Source organism: Desmodus rotundus, chromosome 13, assembly GCF_022682495.2.
Source record: "Desmodus rotundus isolate HL8 chromosome 13, HLdesRot8A.1, whole genome shotgun sequence".
Taxonomy (NCBI): domain Eukaryota; kingdom Metazoa; phylum Chordata; class Mammalia; order Chiroptera; family Phyllostomidae; genus Desmodus; species Desmodus rotundus.
This window is the reverse complement of record NC_071399.1, coordinates 22,123,680-22,145,322: the sequence shown is the minus strand read 5'-3', so window position 1 is coordinate 22,145,322 and position 21,643 is coordinate 22,123,680. Positions and strand designations below refer to the sequence as shown.

Below are 21,643 nucleotides of genomic sequence, written 5' to 3'. Positions count from 1 at the left end.
CTAATTTCGTTTTCCTTTCTTTGATATCGGTATTTGAAACCAGTTGAACACAGTTTACATCTTTAAGTTCTAAGTTTGTATTTATCCTGAATATGTTATTATAATTAAAAACATAAATCCAGAAGCAATTAACACTTCCTTACAGAAGGATTCCAATTAATAAATGTAGAATGAGAGAAACAGAACATCACCATTAGAACACCACAGCAGTAACTGACAAGCAAGATTTGCCAATGGAAATGAAAATGAGTGGGCAAAGGTTTAAGCAGAAACAGGACATTTGCATAGTCTCAAAGTATCTCCAGCTAATACTTAGTCATCACAAAGGAAACGGTAATCTGCAGTAGAGAATCCTAGCAGACACTACTAGGTAGTGATTAAGGTTAGCAACACCAGAAACACATTACAACATCAAATGTCGTAACTTACTGTCACAGACTGGAGGACATTACAGAGGCATGACAACTAAATGCAAGGTGGGATCCTGGATTGGATCCTGTAACTTTTAAAAAAGACATTAATGAAAAGACTAAGAAAATCTCTACTTTTTAAATTCTCTACTTTAGTATTATTAATAGTATTGTATCAAGGCTAATTTCTTACTTTGACAAATAGTCTACAGTTATGTAAGATGTTAACAGAAGGGCAAGTTGAGTGAAGAGCATACAGAAACTATTTTTACAACTCTTCAGAAGGTCTAAAATTATCTGAGAAAAATTTTAAATAACTTTAAAAAACATAACACACATATGCATATATGTGCATAATATATACATATCAGGACAATGAAAATTGGTATCTTGGGCACTCAAACAGTAGTTTTCTCTCCTGAATTAGTCATTGTCTCACTGTTTTATGTTAACTTTGCTATTTAAGGTTCTCCCCCTTCTAAATTTTGTTTCAAGTACAGTCTTCTAATTTTCATACAAAAGCTTTTTTTTAAGATTCCTATATTAGGCCAAAAATAAAAATCCTAGAAAAAAATTATCACATTATCTCATAAAATCACTCACCCCAACCATAAGACCCAGCCATTATTTTTACTCCATTTCTTCTCATAACCAATTATGTTTGTATTGGTTTTATTTTTTTAATAAGGAGAGGAGATAGCTGATAGATTTATTATCACTAACAGGCCTGGCAGTCTAGAAAAGAAACTTTATCGTTTGCACATCTTATTAAGAAACAGCTGTTTTTCTAATAACAGACACTGTACACTAGACGCCACTTTAGGTGCAAAAACTAAATTATTTACCTAAGTCTCTTCTATGCGATAGCAGAGATAGCACAGAGGTACCCAAGCGAGCCTGGCTAAGACCCTTTCAATATCCCTTCTTTAAATCTGGCTCTAAAATGACTGTTACTAATGGCAATAAATAGCTTTTAATAAAACAGGCAATATTTCCCATGCAATTTATTCTAGGGAAATAAAGATAAACATCAAATCCACCTTTAAAATAAAAAATAATTTCCTACTCTAGCTATGGCTGATTCATTCCCTGAGCATGAATTCTGTTTTACCCTCCTTATTTTTTACTATAAACTAAGCTGAAGTCTGTTTGCAGGGCTCTTGATGGTGACACTAGTATTTTAGATGGAGAACAGCATTTCCAAACAGTTCTATTTATTACTTTTACAGATAAATTATTTCTACCCCTGTGGCATTTAATTTTTCATCTGTTACCTGTGCTCCACATGCTCCATATGAAAGCAGCACTAGTGAAAAGATAATTGGGGAGGGGGGGGGAGGAAATTTTAAAGTAAATCTTTACCCAAATACAGTAAAAGAGCAAAAAAGAAAAATGGCCACAAGCATTTGCATTCCTATGTCCATGTTATTTTCAAATTGCCTTCTGCTATTAACATGGAAAGTAGAAGTGGTGAAACTCTAACCTAACGATCTATACAAAAAAAGGAGACAATTTACCTCAGGAACTCATTATACACTGCAATATATTCAAGTGGTGAAAAGATATAAATTCATTCAGAAATGCCATACCCTCCGGCTGTCAATATAGTCTCTTGAATAATTACATTAAACATATTACTACAAAATGTACCAAGAAGTAGAGAATAATACTATATTTGTAAACTGCAAATAACAAAACAAAACAGAGGTCCAACAAAGCTAAAGTCCAAGCTGTAATTACACGACGTGTATGTTGAAAGCAGTCAAAATGTACAAAAATGTGACAAATAATCCACGTTTTAAAAAAACAGAGCCTGTTTGTCTCAGATTATGTCCAGTCTCATCTGGCAGATTTCTGATAAGCCTGTTACATAAAGTGTATGTCCCTCCTGCTGATAAGAAGCGACTCGTAGGTATCCGTACATTTCTTAAGGAGTAAGTCTACTTGGCAACATCGGTAACTCCATAGTTTCCTATTACATTCATTGGTCTAAAAACTGAAAACAACTCATAACAAAAATGTTTTCCCAAATCCTTTACCAGTTTTTCAAGTTTCAAATCAAAGGAAAGCTGGAATGCATTGCTTCTTGTCATCAACAGGCATTTCAAAAAGAGGGTAATTAACCAAAATCAAGAGTTTTGGTCAAGTTAGTAACAGGCTTCCCCTTTGTTCTAAATCCTTTCATAATCCTTTTTTTTCCAATTTTTCCAGTATGGCCTGGATTTTACAAACAGCCTCTTTCCTGGCCTGTCGGACAGAGTCCTGGCCCCCAGTTTCAACCGAATCCAATTCCAAAAGTTCCTTGGTTAGCATCTCTTCCAGAAGCCAGTATGCTTTGTCTGTCTTTTTTCCTACGAACTCTTCTACTTCTTGCTCGAGATACTGGACCTTCTCCAGCACGTGTATGATTTTTTTAATACTTGGGGGAGTACCTTCATCTGAAGATAAACACTCTTCAGGAAGATTATTACTTGGCTCTTGATTGCTGGGATGTTCACTGGTGGCATCACCATACAGCTGAGGCTCAGCACTATATTGGACTTGGGAATCCAAAAGATCTGAATTATCACTGTTCATTGTTCCCGGGGACTCGTACTGATGGACATTGCAAGGAAAGTTGTGCTGGTTCATGCCTTGATCTGATTGGCTATAGGGGTATGAGGAATCCTTGGGATGGGAAAGAAGGGAAAAAGCTGTTTCAATGGTAATCCATCAACATCAGATTTGTTAGCCCACATCTTTCACCTTCATACATGAAAAGATTCCCCACCAGTAAAACTGGACCTCCTTCATTAATGATTTGAGAAAAACACGACCTTAAAAAGAAAAAGGGAGTGCCCTGTCAGGTAAAAGGCAGAGATCTCCTGAGCATAGTGGCTGGAATCTAGAATCTACCATCCATGCAAAAGGCAGGACATCACCATGAACACCTCATAATCTACCCTTACTACCTCACAATCCACTGAATGACTTAATAAATAGAAATTAGACAGTTTTCCCCATAAAGACTTAAAATCTTAAGACAGATCTTAAAAAGGAACCTAGTCACAAGCAAATGATGTTCAGGTCTCTGGTTTAATTAAACCACACAATTTCATACTGATTTTGTCTTCTGTCTACAGATTGGGGTAATAAAATGCAATCTTTGATTCTGTTTAACATTCAGATAGTATTACAACAAACACTAAATGAGCATTTGGGGCAGGGAGTCTTTCAGAAAGAGGATATGAACCTAAAACTGCTCTAAAAAATAGTCTTTTTTTTTTTTTTTAAGCAAACTGGGCTAGGTAAAGCTATAGGTAGTAGTAACCAACTTTTTGCAGTTAGTCCCCACTTAACACAGACCACTGCATAAAAGTTTCATGTAGTGCTTTCTTAACTACCCAAACATCAAAAGAACAACACTTAGGTCTCCCACCTTTGGCTGCTGGGGTGGAGATGAAGGGGGTGGCTGAGGAGAGCCACTGCTAGGCCAGGCCGAAGTACTTTCACTCATGTAGAGATTCCCAGGTGGTGCTGAGGGCGCAGCTGAAGGCCAAGGGTAACGGGTTCCCATTCCATAAGCGCCAGGAGAAGCCCATGAGTCCTCTTGTGGCCGTATAGATGGTCCTGGTTGTGGAACACTACGATTACCATCCCCATAAGGATAATGGGGCAGGGTCATTCCAGGGTTCTATATTGAAAGAAGAACATATGCTGGTCATTGCTTAAAAAAACAAACATTAAAAAGAGGTAATGAAAATATTCTGAAAGATTCTGAGATGCTTTCTCTCTCCTTAACAGAATACAATTTGGCTACTACTGATCTAAATCTTGGGTCAGCTATAGTAATTTCTCCAAGCCTTAAAAAGCTTGGTTCCAAAAATACCAGAGGCAGATTTACTGACAATCAAACTCAGAAGGAACAGGGTCTAAAATTCAATGGGTAAAGCACAACAAACACATGCCCCATACATACTATAAACAAGTAGACCCATATAAGGAAGCAGAAACAAAGGCACATTTGTGGACAAAAAAGGGGCCACATACTAATTAAATCTGACAAGCTAAGGGGAAGCTTACATGGTGGACCTTACAAAGTAAGCGCACAGGATGGTCTGAAATTAAAACTTCCTAACTAAAGGCGAGTTATGGTGGGTAGTCATGTCCTAGGCCAGTAAATAAGCCTGTCTATTGGGGGGGGGGGGTTGCATCTACAATAACATACCTTTGGAACGTCAGAGTAATTCCCTTTTCCACACCCATTAGGGCACATCCTCCCACCAGAGGACAAGAGCACAGAACCCCTCATTGTTACCTTGTTCTCCCGCATACCATCTCTACCGCTGTGAACTTTGTTAACTATCCTATACCCACCAATGTCAAAGGAGCATTTTACTTTTTATCCAATCTCAGAGATGTCTGAACTTTGCTTTCTCCCGTCCCCTAATGTACCACCAATGGATTTCATGTAACTTCCTTATGTCTCCTCCTTTGGTTGTAGTGTATAATTTAAGGTGCAAAACTGCCATTCTCTGAAGCATTTTCTCGTCCGTTGAGGTTTTGCTTCTCAACAATTGTTGTCACTTTGGCTCAAATCAACTCAAAAATTCTGTACAGGTTTGGATGTTTCTTATGTCAACATATTAGAACTCTCGAACAGAGAAATGAATATGGCATTGTTCATAAAATATTAACAAATATAAACCCAACAGAATAATGCTCACCTGTGAAGCAGGATATCCTTGAACCTGCCCCCTAAGAGGAGGTGCTTCAGCCTGGCAGTCCTGCTGGGGATACATCCAACGAGAGACTGGGGTTGGGCTGTTGCCAGGTGAACGGTAGGTGCTTGGAACCTCTGTGGAGTAATTGGTCTGAGAATATCCAGGTGTGTAATAAGCCCCAGAGTATGAGGCAGTATTTGCCCCTGGGCCAGTGGGGTATGGTGGGCCATATGCTCCATTAGTGTAAGAATTCAAACTCTGTAAAAACCATAGTAGAGAGAAAAAAAAGGCAAGTGAAAGAGTTGAAATGCTCCCACTTAATGCCCAGCTATAAAAACTTTGGGAAGAGATCAGTAAGTAATGAAAATATGAACTACTAAGCAATCTTGGAGACATTCTTTCTTTCATATAATCGCATACCACATATTAAACTGAGATGATCGCTGTAGAGTCTATGCCGTAACAATGGGAGAGTATATTGTGATGAGATGCCTTGGAGCAGTGCTTCCATTCCAAACACTTCCATAAGTATACCTAACAGTTAGACCTAACAGTAGAGAACTTAAACTCACAAACTGGGGAGGGGGTTCTGGGAAACGTGAGAGAATGGCTACAGAAAGCAGAAAATAATCATGATACAATAGAAAGGAAAAGACAACTACAGAGACAGACCTAGCTCTCCCAGAGGCTCTGTATATTTAAGTTTATAAACTTATCTTGAAGGGTTATTGTTAAAATTAAATGAGATGACATATACAAAATGCTTTAATATAGTATCTGGCATGCAGTATGGTCAATAAATAGTAGTTATAATATCATTGTTGTCGTTATCATTACGGCAAGGTCAGGAAATGAACCCAGATCTGACTCCAGACCTCATGTTCTTGTACCATCCCACCCGCTTCCCGATAAGAGCAGCAGATGAGACAAATAACTCATTTACTTCTTATTGTGTTTCAAATCACCTATCCAGACTATTATTGACACCCAGAATCCTGAGTTTAGTAATCCAAACAAAATTAAGTCTAAACTCTAAATTTAAATGATTACCTTAATGTTTTCTATTAATTTCCACTTTACCTTTTTAAAATGGTTAAAACATAGAATCAAGTTTTCCAGTACTCATCGTTCTCAGTAAGACTACTTAATCTTTCCCACTTAAGATAAAAGAATAAGAATCCTGTGATGTTATCTAGACTTAACCATGGTGATCATTTAACACTGTATACAAATATCAAATCATTATTATGTTGTACACCTCAAACTTTAGTTATATCTCAATAATAAAAGAATTCTGGTATCCTTTTCTTTTTTAACACTTTATTGATTTATTTTTAGAGAGAGGGGAAGGGAGGGGGAAAGGGAAAGAAAACATCAAAGTGCAAAAAAAGTATCCATCGGTTGCCGCTCACATGCCCCCAGCTGGGAATCTGGCCTGCAACCCAGGCCTCTGGCCTGACCAGGAATAGGGCCAGCAGCCCTTAGGTTTGTGGGACGACACCCAGCCTCCTGAGCCACACCAAACAGGGCAAGAATTCTGATATCTTAAACTGCTGGTAATAACTGCAGAAAATGAAATTCAATTTTGATTCCTAGTCTAACACATAAAATAGTGCCATAAGTCAATGTGGGATAGACATCACAATACTGTGGAAAATATCTTAAATTCTTAGTCATACTTTTATGGCAAGAGGATGAAAGACAAGCTATTATCACCACACGGCCTTGGAGTGGTTCAAATGAAATCCCTGCATAGGGCAATGAACCACCCTCTGTTAAAGCCAATAGGGAGGCTGTTAAGGTCTTCTGCCCATGGGTTGTTGTGCCTAAACAAAGAACCCCTTCACACAACATACACAGTTGGAGACTAGATAAAATATCATGTGGCTTTCTGTACTGTTATTTAACTTCTAGAAATCCTTCCTAAGAAAATGATTCAACTGGAGAAAAAGTTATAAGCATAAATTTGGTCATCACAGCATTATTTATAATCAATATTGCAAACAACTTAAATATCCTATAACAACAGAATGATTAAGTAGATGATGGCTACTCATTGAGGGAATTTTGTTCTGTTCTAAAAATTCACTGTTAGAAAATTACTTTTAATTTTTTTCTTCAGTTTTAATAATGGCATTGTAGTAATTTTTTAAAAACTTCCTTATAATTTAAAGATACATATGTATTTGCAAGTGAAATACTATGATGTTTAGAATTTTCTTCAAAATACTCCAAGGATATAGATGAAACAAGATGGCCATATACTGATACTTGTTGGAGTTGAGAGATGGGTACATGGGAGATTAATATTGAAAGTATATATAAGTCACATAAAAAAAGTGTATGAACAGTAAGTTTAAAGCTATGTAAAGATGATGGGGAAAAGCCTGAAAACAAGTCTGCCAAAATATAGATCTATTTGCCCTGGCCAGGTGATGCAGTTGGTTGGAACATCGTCCTGTACTCCAAGAAAAGTTGTGGGTTCAATTCCCGGTCAGGGCACACACCTAGGTTGTGGGTTTGATTGTTGCGAACCACCCTGCCTGGTTTCAGAAGCTGTAACCCCCATGGCTAAGGCTGAGTAAAAAGGCCTTAGGGACTTAAGCCACTAAGGAGACAAAAACTTATCGCCTCTCTCCTATCCCCCTGCTTAGCCCAGCAGATGACTGGTTAGCCAATGACAGGTAAGATTCCTCAAGGGAGGAACAACCTAACAGGCAGAGTCGCCAAGGGGCCATCAGGGAAGGATTTAGGGGATTATGGAGGAGTGACAAAAGGCCTTCACCCCTGGGCTTTGTCAGAGCCTGAGTCCTCATTCTACCTGTAAAAAGTCTCCTAATCTCTTGGCTGCCTGCATTCCCTACCTGATTCAGGCCTGAAACAATGGCGAAGGAGGGTGCAGCCCTGTGCCTGTATGGGCGGTTCCTGGCAGCCACAGGGACAGGGATGACCAGGCCTAAGAAAGAATGCATAAAATCCTTTGCTAAGGATGCCCTCAATTTGAATGTTAAGGGTCCAAGCGTAAAATGAGTTTCCCAAAATTTATGGCCCTTTGAGGTCACTCTATCTATCTGACCCTGACTCAGAAAAAGCCCTTATAGTTCTTTGAAAATTATCTATTCCTTGATCATTACTGCCTGACAACGACTGATGAGCTTTATATATACGCCCTGTATTCCTATGCAAACTAAACCCAATAAAAACCCAGGGGAAGAGGTGCTCGAGGCCCTTCTCCTCTGAGAGACTGGCCGGCCTTTTTGCCCCAAGCAGATCATGCCTTGGTAGAGTTGTGCTCTTCTGCAGCAGCTGGGAGAGCTCTGCTAGATGGCGTTCCCCAACATTCAATCCCTGGCGAGACTGAGTGCAGTAGGCAACCAATCAATGTTTCTCTTTCTTTCCCTTCCCCACTCTCTAAAATTAGCAATAAAAAATATCCTCAGGTGAGGATTTTTAAAAAATGGATATATTACCGTAAGGACAATAATTTTTCTCCCACGCTTTTAAGTTTTTCTGGCTGGACTAATAATCAAACACGAGACTGAGCAACAGAAGAAAATGACCAATTTTATTACATATGTACATTCAAGGGTTCCATAAGAATATGCAATTCAAGGTCACACTGGGCAATTGAGGCTTATATGCCATTCTGGACTAAGAAGAGGGAGAAATGAGTCTAGTGTTTCAAAGGGAAAGTAGGTAATTCATATGTAGATGAGAAAGAGCAAACATTTGGTAGATTCTTGCCACCAAGGTGGACAAAGACTGCAAAAAGATCCTTGAACGTAAAGCCAAATCTCGCCAAGTAAAAAAGGAAAAGGACAAATACAAGGAAGAAACAATTGAAAAGATGCAGGAATAAAGTAATCTTATATACAACTTTCATTAAAAACTTAAAATGAAAAAAAAACCCACAAAAAATAAATTAAATAAAATAACAAAAAAACAATAATAAATAACAAAATAAAATAAATATTTGACATAAGGAGTCAAATTTTCCGCCCTGACAAGTGTGGTTCAGTTGGTTGGGCATCGTCCAGCAAAGCTACAGGTCGCTGGTTGGGTTCCCAGTCAGGGCACATGCCTGGGTGGTGGGCTGAATTCCAGGTCTGGGAGTGTGCGGGAGGCAGGGATTGATTTTTCTCTCTTACATCGATGTGTCTTTCCCTCTCTTTCTCCCTCCCTTCCCCTCCACCTAAAAATAAATAAATAAAACCTTAAAAAAAAAAAAGTCAAATTTTCTTATACTAATAGCAAAAGACACCAAACTAAGAAGCATCTACAGAGCAAAGGAAACCATCAACAAAATGGAAACACAACCTACTGAACCGGATAAAATGTTTGCAAATTCTATTTCTGATAAAAGGTTAATTTCCAAAATATTTAAAGAACTCATACAACTCACCAGCAAAAAAAAATCAGATTTTAAAATGGCAGAAGATCTGAATAGACATTTTTCAAAGAAGACGTATAGATGGCCAGCAGGTACGTGAGAGGGTCGTAACATCACTAATCATCAGTGAAATGTAAATCAGAACCACAATGAAATGGAATCAGGCCCTCGTAGTGGAAGGCCAGGCTCTGCAGTGCCGGCAGAGGGGCAGCGCTCCACAGCCTCCCTTGGACCCCTTTAAATCCTCCCTCACTAGACTGCCTTCTGCTCAGCTGAGCCTGACAGCAGCGGCTTGGGTTGGGGCACAGGTTGCTCTTGGAATCCTGCCCAGTGTGGGGATGGAAGCTATAAGCACATCTTACCCTAGACAAAATGAATTAAATGCCAAGGTCTAAATAAAAATAAAAATAAAAATAAAACTACAAGAAGATATCAATCTACACCTGTTGGAATGACTATTATCAAAAAAGACAAGAAATAACAAGAGTTGGTATGGATGTGGAGAAAAGGGAACCCTTATGCACTGAAGGTGGGAATATGTATTGGTTCAGCAACTATGGATAACAGTATGGAGGATCTTCAAAACATTAAAAATAGAACTATCATATGACCCCTGCAATCCCACATCTAAGCATATATCCAAACGATACAAAAACATTAACTCAAAAACGTATCTGCACCCCTATGTTCACTGAAGCATTATTTACCAAGAATGGAGACAACCTAAATATTCATAAATGGATCAACAGATAAAGAAAATGTGGTATATGTATACAATGAAATATCATTCAGTCATAAAAATAGAAGGAAATCTTGCCAATTGGAAAACATGGATGGACCTTGATGGTATTAAGTGAAATAAGCCAGACAAAGGAGGACAAAATACATGTGGACAAATACCGTATCTGGACAAAACACAAACAACCCAACTCAAAAATACAGAGAACAGACTGCAAGGTGTTGGTTTGATTTCCAGTCTGGGCACTTGCCTGGGTTACAGGCTAGGTCCCCAGTAGGGGGCGCACAAGAAGCAACCACACATTGATGTTTCCCTATCTTTCTCCTTCCTCTCCCTTCTGTATACAAATAAATAAAATCTTTAAAAAAAAAAAAAAGTACAAATAGGTAGTTAAAGAATAGTTACAGAATAGCCATGGGGATGTAAAGTACAGTAAAGGAAATGGAGTAGCCAAGGAATTTGCATGACCCACAGACATGAACAATGGTGGAGGAATGCCTGAGGGAATAGGGGGCACTGGGTGGAGGGAGGAAAAAATCAGGACAACTGTAATAGCACAACCAATAAAATATAATTTTTAAAAAAAGAAAGAAAAAGTTAAGAAAGTCTGTCGATTATAGACCATACCTGGCCCTGCATTTCTGGCCTTACAGGATATGTACTTGGGTAAGGAGTCCTAGGCCGTGCAGGAGAATTCCAGTAGTTAGAATTGTAGCTAGGATATGGCGACTGCTCCTAAAAAAAAAAAAAAAAAAAAAAGAAAGAAAGAAAAAGAAAATGAATTCACTTATTACTAACATTCTTTTTTTTTAAACACTCACCCAAAGATATGTTTATTGATTTTAGAGAGAGAGAAACACAGCTGTCTCCCAAACATGCCTTGTCTGGGGATTAGGATGACACTCCGGCCAACTGAGCCTCCTGGCCAGGGCTTACTAATATTCTTGCATCACTCTGAAAATTTGATAGAGACAGGTATAAGTTTCAAAAAAAAAAAAGGCAATGGCACCTCACTATAAAATCACTTGTTATTAAACTGATGCAGACGTATGATAAATCACATGCTGTAGAACACGGGTGTCAAACTCATTTTCACTGGGGGCCACATCAGCTTCACGGTTGCCTTCAGAGGGCTGAATGTAATTTTAGGACTGTATACATGTTACTACTCCTTAACAGTTAAGCAAGAGCTCAGCACTGCCGCGGGGAGAAACAAGGTGCCAGGCCCAATAAAATAAGGTGGGAGAGCTGGATTCAGCCAGTGAGTCTGGTGTTTGCCACCTGTGCCCTAGAACACAGCAGTATTGACTGTCTAGTAAAAGCCTGTTCTTATGCATTATTATGCCAATGCCACCAGATCAAACAATATATAAAGGAATTTTACTATGTCAAGATGATTCACAAAACCAGGGACATTGGATTCCTTTATCTCTCCCCGATCACTCACCCCATCACTACTAAATTTAATTCCCGCAACACAATTACAGTCCTTTGTCATTGTTAAGAAGAGTAGTATTTACTTATCTCAACAACTTTGGAGCTTGAAAATATTACTACTAAACTTCACTTCAAATTACATAAAACTTCAAAACTCCACTTCTTTGCCTGGTCACTCCAGATTTTTCATATTCCTCTATTCTGCTACGGTTAAGCTTTCTGCTGGCAGCCTACAACTAACTCCCTATCAGGAATTGATATAGAATAATTTGGTAATTTTCTCCAAGGAGAAAATGTAGCTATGACATTAATTTCTACAGCTTTTTACTCTAACTCAAAAAGTTAATACAATTATTTGCAATAAGCCAATAAACTATGATAAAAGACTAGATCAACTCAAAACTTTTCAAAGTCTGGTTTAATATATACATTTGTTATCCTATAAGCTGAATTACTGTGCTTTGAACTTTGTAGTTGAAGTGTAGTTTTAAACTTAAACAGGATCTTGAATTTTTCCCCAAAACTCTGAATACAGTTTCACAAAGAAATCAACTGGCAGTTATAATCACTGAGTTTCACCATCTTAGCTTAACCTCACTACTGATCAGCTTCATAGAACTGTTTCCAAAGCATGTAATTATTCCATACGACAGTGTACAAACTGGGCAAATTACATCTCCTTTACATAATGTATCCACAGAAAGTAGGAAACAGCAAGATTTAAAAAAAATGTTACGGGCAAACTTCCAACCTAACTACCAAATCTCTCAAGCAGGCAAATTCCCCTGATTCCTGCTCTCCCTTCCTCCTCCTAGTTGAGGGGTGAGCATTTGGCTAATAAACTGATTTCTCTTACCAAGAATTTGAAGCTTGAGCAAAGAGATGAAATACAAGAGATAAAGCTGACTCAACCCAGCGGTGGTAAACTAATACCTTATTCCCCAGGACTACCCTGATTGCTGTTCTTCCTCACTGTTTCTCTGAAGTACCCCTCATTTTTACTACCTCTCCACCCTTCCATCCCTCACCCTACCCATGTCCTCACTTCCTTCCTTACTGTTTCCCACAATTTAATCCCTTGCCAATCTTTCGCTCAGATATACTCACCCTACAAACACCTAACCCAGTTTAAACGCAGTCATCCACTAACTTCCCATCTGTACTTCATCTAAATATCTGTGGGGGCAAATCCCAGCAAGCATTCTGGTTTCACTGTACATCCATGACCACAAATCTCAGACAGACACTCGGCACTCCCTACAGCTACTTACTATGTTCAGTACACTCTCCAAAACAACTATTCTCTTACCCCAGCCTTCCTTTCTCAACTGACTACCTTTAAGGGAAGGGGGGGAGAGAGACAGAGACAGAGAGAGAAAGCAGTAGCAATCAGACAGAAACTCCTACCAATGCACTGTATCTGGCGCTCTTCCCAGAAAGCACGAATGAAGTGTCTTTGGCCCTAGCAAAGGCCGATTCTTCCACACAGCTCTGGGTCACCTCTCACTTCCTTACTCTTTACTCTTGCAGTTATCTCTACTCTTTCTCCTAGTAGCACAGATCATCTCCATTAGAACACAAACCTGCCCTCGAGACTGTCCTAAACAAATACTGTAACATATTTTTAAACAATCACTAGTGTGGCAAGTGATTGCGTGTATAAATAAACAAGATTAGCGATAACTTGATAACTGCTGAAGATGAATGAGAGGTACCTGGAATTTTTATCATATTAGTCTATGTCTGTTTGAAAGTATCTATAATAAAAAGTTAAAAAGCAAAACTGTGGGGCAGGGACTGAAGTAAGATTTCCCTTAAATATACTGTTTTATACATTTGACTTTATATTTGTAACAATTATAAATATTTTACATAATTATAAAAGATAATGAAGACCTGGCTGGTGTAGGTCAGTGGATTGAGCACAGGCTGCGAACCAAAGGGTTGCCAGTTCGATTCCCAGTCGGGGCACATGCCTGGGATGTGGGCCAGGTCCCCAGTGGGGGCCATGTGAGAGGCAACTACACATTGATGTTTCTCTCCCTCTTTTTCCCTCCCTTCCCCTCTCTATAAAAGTAAATTCTTTTCAAAAAAAGATAATGAAATGTTTTTAAATCCCTAAAAGAAAGCAAAACAAAACAAAAGCATTAAAAGAAACTATTTCAAGTGACTATAAAACACCATAATTTGACCAACATCCCTAGCAGAGATATACATACTTAATGATTATGTTTGTGGTTGGAAATCAGTATTTTCATAGTGGTAGATAAGAGATATAAGAATGAAATTTTACATTTTTAATCCTTAATTTGAACTGGAAATATCAGTAGGATTTCAAACTCTATTTTTTAAAAAAGACTAACAAGTTGACACACACACACACACACACACACACACACACACACAAAAACAATCCAAGTAACCCTTAAACAGTTTTCTGAATGGATATACTTAGTGGTGTATTTCCTAAAGGCAAAAAGCATGCAAAGAAATATTAAACTTTACAGAGAACATTATTAGTAGTAATATTAGCATTTTAATTTTTAAACTGTTTTGTGTGTATTGTAGTACAGAGGAAATAAATAAATAGAGCAAGGTTATTGGAAACTAGAATTTTCACACAGAAAAGGAAAGATAATATATGGAGAAAGATGAGGAAGTACCATGTACAGTGGATTTGAAGTGTAAGTACAAGCATAAACTGACACGCATTAAAAATGTAATTTAAGCTTTTATGTAAAAGGCCTGTAAAAGTGACTGTGTGCCGGTTCCAGACAAAGGCTTTAAGAGGCAATACAGCCCTGGCTGGTGAGGCTCAGTGGGTTGGGTGTTGTTCTCCAAGGCGAAAGGTCGAAGGTTTAATTCCTAGTCAGGGCACAGGCCTTGGTTGCAGATTCAATCTCAGACTGTGTGCAAGACACAACCTGTTGATGTTCGTCTTTCACATTGATGTTTCTCCCTTCTCTTTCTCCCTCTCTTTCCCTCTCTAAAAAAATAAATACATAAAATCTTTAAACAAAAGAATATGCTGTACCCTTTAGCTATACCCTCCTATCTCCCCGTTGCCCCAGCTCTACACCACTGTTTACTTTCTGTCTCTCTAGATTTACCTATTCTGAACATTTCATATAAACAGAATCACAGAACATGGGATATCTTGTGACTGGCTTCTTTCACTTAACATAATGTTTTCGAGGTTCAACTATGTTGTACCATGTATCAGTACTTCATTCTTTTTGTGGCCAAATAATATTCCACTGTATACAAATGCCACATTTTGCTTATACATTCATCAGTTGTTCAACATTTGGACTGTTGCCACTGTTTGGATAATACTGCTATAAACATTCATTAATAATATTTTTATGTGGATGTATGCTTTCAGTTCTCTAGGACATACACCGAGGCGTGGAATTACAGGGTCGTATGGTAACTCTGTTTAACAACTTGAGGAACTGTAAAACTGTTTTCCAAAGCAGCTGCACCACTTAACATTCCCATCAGCAAGGTATAAGGGTTCCAATTTCTCCACATCCTTACCATACTTGTTTTTTCTCTGGTTTTGTTTTTATAACCATCCTGAGTGTGAACTGGTTATGGTTCTGATTTGCAGATCCCTAGTGACAGCATATAGTTGGATTTTCTTTCCCCCACCCCCGGCTTAATTCACTGTATTTTTCTTGTAAAAAATTATGTGGTAGCCACAGCTGTAGCCTGGATCCTCTACACGGAAGCTCTGGTGTGGGTCTTTACAAGATGGTCAGTGAATTCCTGATAGGGAGACTTGGTGAACAGTCTCTTTCCTGAGATCAGGGGTGAGATAGCTATAGCTCTTAGAGATGGCATCAAAAGTGGCCTTGGCAAAGTTGTCCGAGGTGGCAGTACAGCCCCTGGCCAAGGTGCAGCAGTTGTCAATACCAACCATCAGCAACAGTTTCTTGGGCCACAAAGGCTACAACGAAGCCAGTGCCCCTGGGGGTGGGGATGAGGCGCACCAGCACAGAGCCACAGCACCTTGCAAGGGACGGTGTGGGGCTTGCCTATCTTGTTACCCCAGTAGCCTCACCACACAGGGACAATTGAGAGTTTGGCCAGGACGATGGCCCCATGGATGGCAGTAGCTACTTCCTTTGAGCACTTAGCACCCAGACCAACGTGCCCATTGTAGTCCCCAATGGCGACAAATGCCTCAAACCAGGTACTCTGGCGAGTGCGTGTCTGCTTGTGCACAGGTGTAATCTTCAAAACTTCGTCCTCGCAGGATGCTCCCAAGAAAAAGTCAATGATCTCAGATTCCCTGGCCGGGAGAAGAGAGAGATCTCCTCCAGGGACTTGATCTTCATATTCTTGACCAGGCAGCCCAGCTTAGTGATGGGGATCCACACCTTATGTTTAAATTTACCAACATGCCTCCAAAAAATAACCCCCACTCAAAGAAACCTAATAGCAGAGGAATCTGAGTAGTGCTGCCCCTCCCCACATTCCATCTATAAATTTGTTTACATTTTTCACTAAAACTAGACAAAAATTATTAGAAAAGTACATTATAAATTAATCTTTATAGCTACATATTCCAAAATCACTTAAAAGCACTTTATGCTCCTATATTGACCATCATCACAACTTTTTTTACTTTCAATCTCATTCAGATGTCTTCCATGCTTCTCTACAATGCTCTCCTATCTCTTAGAACCGGATTCAAACATTCACCAGCTCACCCTATCCCACTTCCTCTATGACCTAGCCTCCTACTCACCAAGAAGGGAGCCAAGAGCTATAAGTTCCTTAATATCCCTCCATCTCCAAATTTACTCTATCTCCTCTACCTCAGGAAGAAGTGTCTCAACTCTTCCTTACTTCATTTTTTCCCTTTTATAAAAATTAATTAATTTTTTAAATCCTCACCCAAGGATATACTTATTGATCTGAGAGAGAAAGGGAAACACCGATGCGTTGCCACCCACACCACCCCATGCCTGCCCCCCACCACCCAGGGATCAAAACCACCACCTTTTGGTGTACAGGACGATGCTCCAACCAACCAAGCCATCCAGCCAGGGCTCTTCCTCACTTCTTAATTTCCCTCTCCCCAAACCATATTCCATCCTTTAGCGTGCATCTTTTCTTCCCAGTTATTAGGTTACTCTCCTCTGCTTCCAAACACCCTCAAGCCACCTAATCCTAAAAACCCTTCAATCCTGCTTCCCAGTCAAGCGACCACTATTTACTAACAAACGTCTGGAAGTCCAGTCTACACTACCTTCTGATCCAAACCTCCCATGTATTATTTTAACACTACGTTTTAAACTCCCACTGTGAAAATCAACAATATCTTTTTACTGCCAAATCCAACCGTTTCTTTTCAATTCTTACAACACTGGCAAAATAAGTGTCCTTGCTTGCTCTGCCCTGCTTGGCTTCTCTAACGCGCCTACCACCTTTCTGAGTGCTCTCCCTCGCTGACTTCTTTTGGATCCTCTGTTGCTCTCACCTATTCTAGACCCTCAAAGATGGTCCCTGGCAAGGTTACCCAGTTTGGTAATTCAGTTATGTTTATATTTGATGACTCTCTCAAATCACTCTCTCCAGCCCTCATCTCCCCCCTAAGTCTCACATCTACTGTTTTGTTCCCGCAGACAACAAAAGCTGGATGCCACAAGAACTCTAAAATTTGACATCAAAAAAGCAAAACAAGAACAGAACATCACAAACTTCTCTAATCAATTCCATACATTGCATCCAGAGCTCGGCAAATGTCTAACCACCATGACTGACTGGTTTCCAGCCAAAGTGAAATAAAGGCAAAACATAAGCCCTTGCCAAGTCTTTGTAGTTCGTATTTTTGTAAGCTCCTCTATTAACCAATCACTAGCTCTTTTGGTACAAAGCTAACCTGTATCTTTCCATAAAAACCTGTTCCTCTTCATTTTTATTCCTATGAAACCTTTATTCCTATGAAATGCCAAAACCTCAGAATCACCTTATGTTTCTCCTATATCCCTAGCTTCCAAATGATATATACCTTTGATAATATCTTTAAAATCTATGCAATTTATTTTGAAATGCATCCAAACAATAAGATAGGTGTGATAAAGCAAATATAAAAAAATGATAATTATACAGAATCTAGGTGGTAGATATATTCACTGTATGATTCTTTCAACTTTTCTGTATGTTTGAAAATTGTTACAATAAAATGTTGGGGGAAAAACCTGATCACATCCAGACATTGTTCAAACACATGCCCTTTTTTACCTCTCTTATGAACTACTTTGGGAGCCTAACTGAGCTCTCTGTCCCCCCATTCCTTGCCATTGTAATCCTTCTCCAAGACAGCTCCGCAATGATCCCTGCCTCCTGGTATTCACATCCTTGTAAACTTGCCTCCCACGCTGTACTATGGTTGGTCTCTACGACCCATACAATGGTATGCCACTTCAGAGATTACGTTATAATCTCATCTGCGCCTTGCAGCTTCCATGTCAGCACGCACTCTCTACATGACTTATTCTGGGAGAACGTGTAAACCACTAGGGATCTTTGTAAAATGCACATTCTGATTGAGTGGCTCTATGGCAGGGCCTGAGATACAGCATTTCCAACAGCTCCTAATTAATGCAGAGGCTGCTGGCTCAGGGAGCAAATGACAGTGCTGCAAGGATGGTAGCTAACAAGGTAAGAAAAAAAAAAAACTGGGAGAGGTAGATTTCTATTTTTCCCCTGCCATATGTAAACATGTAAAGATAAGAGTCAAGTCTTTGGAGTGGTTTGGTGCAACACCATCTCACTATATTCCATTCTACAGAACAGGGCTTCTCAAACACGAGTGTGCACACGAATCACCGGGGGACCCTATTAAACTGCGGCAGCAAGTCTAGAGCAGGAGATTCTACATTTCCAGCAACCTCCAAGCCACACTGAAGCCTCTGGTCCAGGGACCACACTTTTTGAACAGTAAGGTACTAAAAGGCTCCTATACTTTTCTGTTTGTTTGTTTAACATAATTAATTATAGATAAATGTGAGACTTATAATCAAATCTACAATAAAGTTAAAAGGTGAATAACTTAGAAAAACCACATTCGCAACATCCATGACAACATATACTCATGTATCTTTTGTATTAATTTTCTTTTGCTGCATAAATTACAATCCTATACTTTTCAAGTTTCAGAAACATCAACCAGATACATAAACTCTTGAAATGGTTCCCAAATGCCCATTACACATTCCAGCTTTACCTCCAACTACACCATCACCCCCCCCATGTGCATGCCTATGCCCCGACCATACCTTACAACTACGTACACAGTGCTGAAATCTTAACTCCTCTAACCTTACTCTGAAACACACTTTTTACAAATGTACTCAACTGACAAGTATTTATTAAGAACCTAACACACTTGTGGTAATACAGCAAGCCCAAATAGAAATCATTAGTTTAATGGTTCTCTCCTCTCTCCCTTCAATTGATCTTCAGTCTGGTTTGCCTATTTATAGGCCAAGCATTTCATCACTCGACCATTGGATTAAAGTCTCACAGGCTACTTACTCCAGATTTAGACAGAGAAAATACAGACCCTTCTTCACAAGTAAACTCTCACTACTACATGTTTTTTTCTCACGCAATTTTTTAAAGCAATAATGAAGACACCATAAAACCCACCCTTTGGCAGGGCACATACAATTCAGTTGTTTTTAGTATATTCAAAGTTGTGCAATCATCATGAGCATCTAATTGCAGAATATTTTCATTACCCCCAAAACAAACCACATACATTTTATCTGTCACCCGAATGTCCCCAGTCCCCCCAGCCCCTGGCAATCACTAATCTTTCTGTCTCTACAGATTTGCCTATACTGGACATATCACATAAATGAAGTTATACAATATGTGGTCTTTCTGACTGGTTTTGTTCAGGCAGCATGGTTTTCAAGGTCCATCCATGTTGCAGAATATATTGGATTGGCCAAAAAGTCCATTTAAATAAAAGACGCATTTTTCATTGTCACCAGTAACTTTATTGATATGGTTATTTGGAGTATGTCAGCTATTTCCTGCCTGTTATAACATTGATTGTTATCACTTAATCTCAATTTGATCGCTATCAACTTCAACTGTTCCACGTGACTGTGCAGCATCATTGTCCAGCCAGAAATCTCCAGCACAGAACTTTGCAAACCACTTTTGATACGTTCTGTCAGTCACAGCACCTTCCCTACACACTGCACAAATCTTTTTTTGTGTTCCAGTTGTATTTTCACCTTTCTTGAAATAATAAAGCATAATATGCCAGAAATGTTGCTGTTTTCTTCCATAGTCAATATTAAAATGGCTACACAAAACATCACCAATTTGATACCTTTTTTAAAAAATGCAGGCTAATATGTCAGCTGTCACAATACAATCTAACAAAATTGTTTCAAATGAAGTTAAAGACAACTAAGCGCTACTAGGAAAAAATCAAACAAACCTTTTGGCCAGCATATCTTGCTACAACCAATATGTATCAGTTCTTTCCTTTCTATGGCTAAATAATTCCATTGTATGATTATACCACATATTATCTATTCATCAGTTGATGGACATCCGGAATATTTCCACTTTTTGGCTATCTGAATAATGCTGCTATGAATAGGTTTGGACAAGTTTTTATGTGGACACGTTTTCAGTGTTTTGGGGTATATATCAGGGAGCAGACTTGCTGAGTAATACGCTAACTCTATGATTAATGTTTTTAGTAACTGCCAAACTATTCTCCAAAGTACTGAACCATTTTTCATTCCCACCAGTAATGTATGGGAATCTCAGTATTAAATTTTCAAGTAATGAGGATGTTATAATTCCTGAAGGAATGAAAAAATGTGCCCCACACCCTATTATAATAACTATATGAGGAATACTGCATTAAAAGAAGTACTGTAGACTTCTGACAGGAATATAAGAAATACAATGTTACAAGTCCGAGTATATTGAGCAAATGAGTTAAGCTTTCAGAGCCAATGGTCCTTTAATCATGAAATAGGGACGCTGTGTATGACATTTATGTTGCAGTCGCCGTGAAAATTAAAACAGCCAATACAAAAGTGCTTTCCAACCCTGATAATTCGTGATTCGACCCTAAGCAAAGCATTAGGGGCAAAGGGCTAAAAGCCCAGATCCCTCCCCCACTTCCTTCACGTTCTTTCCCCGCGCGGGAAGGGTTACTGCGTGAAGGCGGGGGCTGCTGCCACCTCCCTCCTCCAGGAGGCCGGCCTGACGAGCCACGCAGGATAAATTGTAAGAGCTCAAAAAGCAGAGCCGGGTCACTTCAGGCCAACATCATTCCCAGACGAGGGACGCTGCATGCTCTCTTTAGTGTAGCAAGTCAGCGCAGGATCTTTTTTTCCTTTTTTAATGGTAATAGACGTTTATTATTGTTGAAGCAGAAAACGAGGGGCAAAGAAACATAAGTATGTTTGGCCCCACCCACGATCCTAGTTTTTTATATCTACAATCCCCTCCAAAGGTAAACAAATATGAAATCCGATCCACTGCAAGCTCTGGAGGCACAGCAATCTCAATGGCCCTCATCCCCAAAGAATCCTCTGTCGGATCCCCCGGGGACAGATGGAGCAAAGTTTACCTGGTGGCTTCCTGCAGCTCGACCCGGCTCCGTCCAGGTGCCTCCAGAAGGGTAGTAGCCATCACCTCCTCCGCCTTCTCCCGGCCAGGTGGTCTCAGGCGGGCCGCCCCCGCGCATCCGCCAGGAAATGGGAGGCGGGGGAGGTTCAGGACGAGGAGGGTATAAGGGTGGAGGTGGGTGCACGGGCACATCTCCACCCCCGGGCCCATAGTAGCGGCCGTAAGACGGACCGTCACTGGGGCCGTAGCCTGAGCGCCTCAAGGCCGACATCCGCTCCACTGCTCCGAACCGCTTCCCGCCCCCCCCACCCGCCACGGCTAGCTCAATGCGCAGGCGCCA

General features: G+C 39.6%; 1 protein-coding gene across 1 annotated transcript; it reads right to left on the bottom strand.

Moving 5' to 3' along the window:
• Positions 1-249: 249 nt before the first annotated feature.
• On the bottom strand, positions 250-21,615 carry BAG4 (BAG cochaperone 4). The gene is made up of 5 exons (XM_024562667.4): positions 21,305-21,615; positions 10,870-10,977; positions 5,117-5,371; positions 3,829-4,083; positions 250-3,077 (listed from the first exon to the last, which is right to left on the bottom strand). Exons 1-5 carry the CDS (start codon positions 21,572-21,574, stop codon positions 2,592-2,594), a joined length of 1,374 nt encoding a protein of 457 aa, XP_024418435.2. The 5' UTR covers positions 21,575-21,615; the 3' UTR covers positions 250-2,591.
• Positions 21,616-21,643: the final 28 nt, after the last annotated feature.